Source organism: Heliangelus exortis, chromosome 10, assembly GCF_036169615.1.
Source record: "Heliangelus exortis chromosome 10, bHelExo1.hap1, whole genome shotgun sequence".
NCBI lineage: Eukaryota > Metazoa > Chordata > Aves > Apodiformes > Trochilidae > Heliangelus > Heliangelus exortis.
Genome location: NC_092431.1, coordinates 2,288,559 through 2,297,114, shown reverse-complemented (window position 1 = coordinate 2,297,114; position 8,556 = coordinate 2,288,559). Strand labels below are relative to the sequence as shown.

General features: G+C 53.1%; 1 protein-coding gene across 1 annotated transcript in view; it reads right to left on the bottom strand.

Annotated features, from left to right (window-relative positions):
• Positions 1 to 5,194, bottom strand: part of LZTS3 (leucine zipper tumor suppressor family member 3) — a 21,518-nt gene extending 16,324 nt beyond the window's left edge. Inside the window, 1 exon segment of the mRNA XM_071753158.1 lies at positions 5,116 to 5,194. Coding sequence (XP_071609259.1) covers positions 5,116 to 5,162 — 47 coding nt within the window. The 5' untranslated portion in view covers positions 5,163 to 5,194.
• Positions 5,195 to 8,556: the final 3,362 nt, after the last annotated feature.

Genomic DNA, 8,556 nt, shown 5'->3' with positions numbered 1-8,556 from the left:
TGGGAAAAAGTAAATAAGGGGGGGGAAAAAATAAATAAGGGGGGGAAAAAATAAATAAGGGGGGGAAAAAAATAAATAAGGGGGAGAAAAAAATAAATAAGGGGGGGGAAAAAGTAAATAAGGGGGGGAAAAAATAAATAAGGGGGGGGAAAAAATAAATAAGGGGGGGGAAAAAAATAAATAAGGGGGAGAAAAAAATAAATAAGGGGGGGAAAAAGTAAATAAGGGGGGGAAAAAATAAATAAGGGGGGGAAAAAATAAATAAGGGGGGGAAAAAAATAAATAAGGGGGAGAAAAAAAATAAATAAGGGGGGGAAAAAGTAAATAAGGGGGGGAAAAAATAAATAAGGGGGGGAAAAAAATAAGGGGGGGGAATTATAGAACCAGAGAAAATTTGGTGATGGGACCTTCAGGATGATCCCAACCCCACACCTCCCCCAGCCCAGGTTGCCCCAAGCCCCATCCAACCTTCAGCACTTCCAGGGATTGGGCAGCCACAATTTCTGTGGACAACAGAGACCAGAGGGTGTTGGGAGGATCCAACCCCACCAGCAAAAGGTTTGGGAGAGCTCAGCAAGGACCTGGGGTGCTTTCCAGAGACCTCTGTAGCTCTTTATCCCCCCCCCAAATATTTAGCCAGAAGCAAGCAAGGCATTAATTCAGAAAAAAAAACACCAAATCCATCCTAGATGCCTTCTCCTGGGAGCAACTTCTCTGTGTCCCAGGGCTGGTTCATGGAAATCCATCCTGGAGCTTCCTGCTATGACCCCATCTTAGGATTCCTGCTGAGGAACACCCCAATTTGTGGTGTGATCCAATTTGGGAAGATGGGGACCACCCCATCCCTCAATAATCCCCCCCCCCACACCTCCCAGCATCACCTCCTGTCCCAGTCCCTGAGCCCACTGGGGTGGGATCCATCCCGGGATCCCTGGATGCAGCACCCTCAGGCTAACTGGGCCAGTTTAAAGCCCCCCCAGTTGCTGGTTGGGTTTTTTTGGATGTCAGGACCACATTTGGCTTTGCTCTCCCCCAAGTTTGGCAGCACAGGGTGGGGGGGTCCCCATCTTGTTGTTGGGGGGGGAGGGGGGGGGGCTGAGATTTCTGGGGTGAAATAAAAGCCAAGTGGCTTAGAACTATTTCCTTTCCCTTTCTGCCCGCTAATGAGCTAATTACAGCCTTTTGGGTGCTGGGAAATGACTTTCTCATTACTCCTCAGTCATTTGCATAATCAGCCTGAAACAAAAGAGAGGAGATGAAAGGGCCCAGGGGCTCCTCCTGACAGCCCATGGGATTCTGGCTCTCCCCAGCTTTGAGGTCCCCTTCCCAAAATCTGGAGTGGGGTCTGGGCTGTGGCTCCCTGGGCTCCCCAAAACCACTGCCCCCTGCTCTCCTGTGCCCCCCAGTGGGATCTCCAGGCTTTGGGATGGGTGGATGTGGGTCAGGAGCCCCTCACATAGGTGGTGAGGAGAGCTGTGACATCTCTGTCCTGATGTCACCTGCCTGTGGGGTGACACCTTGGGATGAGTGCCACCACCTGAGGACACTCTGCTGTCCCATCTCCTGTCCTGCCTCCCACGTCCCAGTTTCCCTGTCCCCTCACTAGGTCAAGGAACATGCTGGGTACCAACCTGTCCCATGTCCCACATCCCAGTTCCCTGTCCCTTCAGAAGGACAAGGGAGATGCTGGTCCCCAACCTGTCCCATCCAACCTTCTCTGTCCCATTCCCTGTCCCCACAGCTGGCCAAGGGACACTTTAGGTACCAGACTGTCCCATTCCATGCCCCAAATCCCAGTTCCCTGTCCCCACAACTGTCCAAAGGACACTTTAGGTACCAGACTGTCCCATCCCATGCCCCAGTTCCCTGTCCCCACAGTTGTCCAAGGGACACTTTAGGTACCAGACTGTCCCATCCCATGCCCCAAATCCCAATTCCCTGCCCCCATAATCGTCCAAGGGACACTTTAGGTACCAGACTGTCCCATCCCATGCCCCAGTTCCCTGTCCCCACAACTGTCCAAAGGACACTTTAGGTACCAGACTGTCCCATCCCATGCCCCCAAATCCCAATTCCCTGCCCCCATAATCGTCCAAGGGACACTTTAGGTACCAGACTGTCCCATCCCATGCCCCAAATTCCATTTCCCTGTCCCCACAACTGCCCAAAGGACACTTGCTGGGTACCAACCTGTCCCATCCCATGCCCCAGTTCCCTGTCCCCACAGTTGTCCAAGGAACACTTTAGGTACCAGTCTGTCCCATTCCATGCCCCAAATTCCATTTCCCTGTCCCCCACAACTGTCCAAAGGACACTTTAGGTACCAGACTGTCCCATCCCAAATCTCAGTTCCCTGTCCCCATAGTTGTCCAAGGGGACACTTTAGGTACCAGACTGTCCCATCCCATGCCCCAAATCCCAGTCCCCTTTCCCCACAGCTGACCAAGGGACACATTTGCTACCAACCTCTCCCATTTCATGCCCCAAATCCCAATTCCCTGTCCCTACAGCTGACCAAAGGACACTTTAGGTACCAGACTGTCCCATCCAATGCCCCAAATCCCAATTCCCTGTCCCCACAGCTGTCCAAGGGACACTTTAGGTACCAGAGTCTCCCATCCCATGTCCCCATCCCCTGTCCCCAGGGCTGGTCAGGGGACAGCAGGTACCAAGCTGTCCCATCCCACCTCCCTGTGCCCTGTCCCTCCAGCTGGCCAAGGGACACTCTGGGTACCAAACTGTCCCTGCCAGCCCTGCACTTCCCTTCCTCCATAAAGGCCCCATTGTTCTCCTCCAACAAAGCCTCCACAGTGCTGCTGCTCCCCCTTCCTTCCCCAGCCAGCCCTCTGGGGTTTGTCCTCTTGGTCCCTGTGTTTTGGGGACATGTTCCACTGTCCCTGTGCCCCTCCCTGGCAGGAGGGGGAATCCCAGCAAAGCAAAGGTCGACTGCACCATCACCCTTAAGGTCCAACCCTTCCCCCAGCACTGCCCCATGGCCCTCAGCACCACATCTCCAGGGCTTGGAAATCCCCCCTGGGATGTTGGGGACTCCCTGGGCAGCCTGGGCCAGGCCCCTGACAACACTTTTGGGGAAAAAATCACTCCTAAAATCCAACCTAAACCTCCCCTGGCACAACTTGAGGACATTTCCTCTTGTCCCATCCCTTGTTCCTTGGGAGCAGAGCCTGACCCCCTGGCTCCAACCTCCTCTCAGGGGGTTGCAGAGAGCCAGAAGCTCTCCCCTTGGTCTCCTTTCCTCCAGGATCAACCCCCCAGGCCCCTCAGCTGCTCCTTGTCCTCCAGCCCCTTCCCCCTGTGACATGTCCTGGGGACAACTGCTGTCCCCACAGCTCCAGCCTTGGTGGCAGGAGAAAAATCTCCCTAAATTCACTTGACACAGGGCAGGGAAGGTTTGATGGAGCAACCTCAGTGCTGCTGGGATGGTTGGAGCCACAGGATGAACCCCTGGACTTCATCTCAGCCCTCCGTGCCTCAGTTTCCCCTTTTGAAGGAGGGAAAGGGTCTTAATTTGAGGATCATTGCAGTGGAGGATGCAGGCAGCTCCTGACCCATGGCTGGTGCTCTTGTCCCCTGCAAGTGTCCCCCACCACATCCCCTGCCCGAGCATCCTCATCTGGCCCCACATCCCAAATATTGGGGGGATCCCAACCTGGCCCCTTGCACCACAACCCCCAACACCCCCTGGAGCTGCACCTCAGATGCTCCTGGTGGGCACGGGAGGACCCCCCCCTCCCTACAAACCCCCTCCCCACACAACTGAGACCCTGACACCACGGGGAGGGCTGATCCTGATCCCTGGCCCCTTGCCCAAACCTCCAGCTCAGCAGGGAGGACAAGGAGGGGACCTCCCCCCCCCACCTGCCCCCTGGCCAGGATTTATCATTAACTCACCCTGAGGAATTTCAAGGGCATGGAGCCAGCCCTGGGAGCATGCTCACTGCTCCCTGCCAGCCCCATGGTGCCTTGTCCCCACGGTGGCTTTTCCCCACGCTAAATTGTCCCCACAGTGGCTTTTTCTCACAGTGACTTTGTCCCCACAGTGATTTGTCCCCGTGGTGACTTTTCTCCATGGTGGCTTTGTCCCCACAGTGACTTTTCCCCACAGTGACTTGTCCCTATAGTGGCTTTGTCCCCATGGTGGCTTTTCCCTACAGTGACTTTTCCCCACAGTGGCTTTGTCCCCATGGTGGCTTTTCCCCACAGTGACTTTGTCCCATAGTGGCTTGGTCCCCACAGTAACTTTGTCCTCATAGTGGCTTTGTCCCCACAGTAAATTGTCCCCACAGTGGCTTTGTCCCCATGGTGGCTTTTCCCTACAGTGACTTTTCCCCACAGTGATTTGTCCCCACAGTGGCTTTGTCCCCACAGTGGCTTTGTCCCCCATGGTGATTTGTCCCCATGGTAAATTGTCCCCACAGTGACTTGTCCCCATGGTGACTTTTCTCCAGGGTGGCTTTGTCCCCCCGGTGGCTTTTCCCCACACTGATTTGTCCCCATAGTGGTTTTGTCCCCATAGTGGCTTCTCCCCAAGTGACTTGTCCCCCAGTCACTTGTCCCCCCAGTGGCTTTTCCCCACAGTAAATTGTCCCCATGTACGGTGGCTTTGTCCCCATGGTGACTTGTCCCCAAGTGATTTGTCCCCACAGTAACTTGTCCCCATAGTGGCTTTGTCCCCACAGTGGCTTTTCCCCACGGTGATTTGTCCCCACACAGGTCCCCAGTAACTTGTCCCCCCAGTGACCTGTCCCCCCATGTTAACCCCAAACCCCCCTGGGGTTCCAGGTCCCGGGGGGTGCCCGCTGGGTCCAGGGGGATTTAATGGGGGGAAAGAGAGGGGGGGAAATAGCAGCTCCCCCCCTCCTCCTCCCTGCACCCATCCCTCTGACCCCAGGGGGATCCCACCCTAAAAAAAAACCCCTCATGGGTCCCACCAGCTCAGCACCGAGCTGACCCACAGGGAACCCTTTGCTGGCCCCATGCTGAGCTCAAACAAAGAGAGGGAGAGGAGGAAGGAGAAGAAAGAAAGAAAGAAAAAAAACAACAACCTTCCCCCCCACCAAAAAAAAACAACCCCAAAACTTCAGAGCCCCCCAGGTTTTTTTTACCTGGGCAGCCCAGGGGTGCATCCTCCAGCTCCCCATCTCCTCTGGGTTTCCACCTTCATCCTCTCCCTGCTCGGAACTCCAGGAAAAAAAGCAAAATAATCCCTGGGGAGAGGAACCTCGGCTGGGCCGGAGCCAAGGGCTGCTCCTGCCCTGCCGATTGCTCACCCAGGCCCGCCCCTTCTTAACTCTTTCTTCCCACCGAGCTGCAGGTGAGTCCCATCGCCTCAAACAGAGCGCTGGGGAGGGAGGGCAACAGCTCTGGGTGCTCAGAGGGAGATTTTGGAGATTTTGGGGACCCACAAAAAGGTTTTGCACAAATGGGGATTTTTTTTTTTTTTTTTTTTTTTTTTTTTTTTTTTTTTTTTTGGTGGGCTGCTGGGTTTATTTTTTCTTTTCCTTTTTCCTTTTTCTTTTTTCCTTTTTCCTTTCTCCTTTTCTTTTCCATTTCCTTTTCCCTTTCCCTTTTCCCTTTTCCTTTTCCCTTTCCCTTTTCCCTTTTCCTTTTCCCTTTCCCCCTTTCCCTTTCCTTTCCCCTTTTCCTTATCCCTTTTCCTTTTCCCTTTCCCCTTTTCCCTTTTCCCTTCCCTTTCCCCTTTTCCCTCTCCCTCTCCCTCTCCCTCTCCCTTTCCCTCTCCCTTTCCCTCTCCCTTTTCCCTCTCCCTTTCCTTTCCTTTCCTTTCCTTTCCTTTTCCTTTCCTTTCCTTTCCTTTCCTTTCCTTTCCTTTCCTTTCCTTTCCTTTCCTTTCCTTTCCTTTCCTTTCCTTTCCTTTCCTTTCCTTTCCTTTCCTTTCCTTTCCTTTCCTTTCCTTTTTCCTTTCCCTTTCTTTTCTTCCTTTCCTTTTTCCTTTCCTTTCCTTTCCTTTCCTTTCCTTTCCTTTCCTTTCCTTTCCTTTCCTTTCCTTTCCTTTCCTTTCCTTTCCTTTCCTTTCCTTTCCTTTCCTTTCCTCTTTCCTTTCCTTTCCTTTTTTCTTTTCCTTTTTTCCCTTCCCCTTCCCTTTCCCTTTTTTCCCAGTTTGGGATTTAGGAGTCAGAAAGTTGCCTTTGCTCAAAGGGATAATTTGGGCTCCAGTGACTTGGTTTTGCTCAAATAGGGATTTAGGGGTCTGATGGATTGGTTTTGCTAAAATGAGGATTTTGGGGGGGTCCAAGAGCTGGATTTTGATCAAATAAGGATTTGAGGTCTGTCTGTTTGGTTTTTTTGTTTGGTTTGATGGGTTTGGTGCTTCCAGGGGGTTCTCCCCATTCCCCACCATGGCTGGAGAACCCCATGGCTGACGATGGCTTCTTCAAGTCTTGTTTAAGGAGTGCTGCAACTTCCAAGAGATTTCCTTTCCAATCCATGATCAGCTGCATGGATTTCCCTGCCTGGGGAGCAGATGGGGAGCAGGTGCCCAGCAGAGCATCTCTGACCCCAGCTCCTCAGAGGCCTTTTCAGAGGAACCCTCAGCCCTGCCTGGACCTCCTGAGATGGATCTAAAGCTGCTCCCAGCCTCAGCTTGGTCCCTGTTGAGCTGTTCCATGCTGGGACAAGCCAGAAGGAGAGGTGACAAAGCTACAGGGTGAGAAGTCACCTCTCCTTATCATGTGTGAGTCCTAAAAATTAGCAAGAAAGGGCCCAGGTTGGAGGGGGATGGAAGAGGGAAGGAGGTAAAGGGTGCACGGCCATAACGTGGGCTGCAGGGATGGGGTGATGCCTCCAGGATGTTTATCAACCTTTTCTGCTGAATATTTGCAGCCAAGGCAAGGTTTATTGGTCCTGCCAGCAGACTGAGTCCCCTTGGACCAGCACTGGTGGTGGAATAAAGCTGTACCCTGACTGGGAATAAAGCTGCACCCTGATTGGGAATAAAGCTGCACCCTGGCTGGGAATAAAGCTGCACCCTGGAGGGACCTCTGAGTTCTGCTGCCCACCCAGCCACAGGAGGAAGGCAATGGGATTGTGAGAATTTGAAGCTATCAACCTCAGAATTTGAAGCTATCAACCCCAGAAAAGACCCACAGGCAAAAATCACTCTGGTTTGGAACCCTTTTTGGGGGCTTTTGGGGACAGATACAGATACAGAGGGAAGGAGGTAAAGGGTGCACAGCCATAACGTGGGCTGCAGGGATGGGGTGATGCCTCCAGGATGTTTATCAACCTTTTCTCCTGAATATTTGCAGCCAAGACAAGGTTTACTGGTCCTGCCAGCAGACTGAGTCCCCTTGGACCAGCACTGGTGGTGGAATAAAGCTGCACCCTGGAGGGACCTACTCCTCTGAGTTCTGCTGCCCACCCAGCCACAGGAGGAAGGCAATGGGATTGTGAGAGTTGGAAGCTATCAACCTCAGAATTGACCCACAGGCAAAAATCACTCTGGTTTGGAAGCCTTTTTTGGGGATCTGTGGTCATTCTGTGGTTCCAGCCAGGCAGAGGTGACTCTGAGCCACCTTGGCAGCTCCTGGCGCACCCTGCAGCAACTCCAGGTCCTGGTGTCCCACCAAGTTTTTATCCTTGGAAGAGGAACCTGGCTTTCTCCTGGGGTTTGCTGGCAGCCTTGGCATCCCCCAGCCCCTTTTCTGGGAAAGGGGGCAGCAGGTTCTCCAGGCAGGTTCTGCTTTCCAGGGGGATGGAGCAGATGGCTCCCGGGAATCCGCTGACGTCCAAGCCGGAGCAGATGCCAGGGTTGGGAGGATACCTGGCTCCAACAGGACCCCTTTCAGGTCCATCAGGTTGGAAAGGTGGGAAGGGGCCTTTTCCCAAGCCTGCTGAAGCCAAAGCAGCAGATACAGAGCCAGGAACTCCTTTTGCTCCTCCTTCTGAGCAGGTGGATGGGGAAACCCAGGAACAGCTTTACTACCAAAGTCTCCTTCTGCTTCCAGCCCAGTTGCTCTGCCCATCCCCTTCTGAGTGAGCCACGGGTGAAAAATAAAAAGAAGGACCAAGGGGGAAAGTAGGAGATGGATCAGAGAGGGAAAAGTTCCCTCAGGGCAGAACAAAAGCCCATTACATAGGGGCCACCTTGAGCCATCTGCTGCTGGCATCTCCCGAGAAGAAATTACATCTGCACCACACATCTAAAGGAAATATCACCCTGTTAGCTTCCAAATGCTATAATTAGCTCTCACCAGAGCTCTGTGCCAGGGGCTTTATCATCTGTACATTGGCTGTAGAGCTAGACACACAGAAAAGGACTTTTCTGATTTGCCAGCTTGAAAAATATGTGAAGTGTGGCAGCTGACCCAACCCCACCCTTGGAAAGGGTGGCTCTGGAGTGGGAAATATTTGCACTTTCTCCTGTTCCTGCCAGGCTGGGGGAGGATCCATCCTTCTGATGCTCTTTGATTCCTGCCCTTGTGCTCCCAGCCTCAGGAAGCCATTTCTCACCTGCCAAATAAAACAACTTGAGTTGCAGGGGGGTGTTGCTCTCCTGGGTTTCTTGCTCCATTGGAT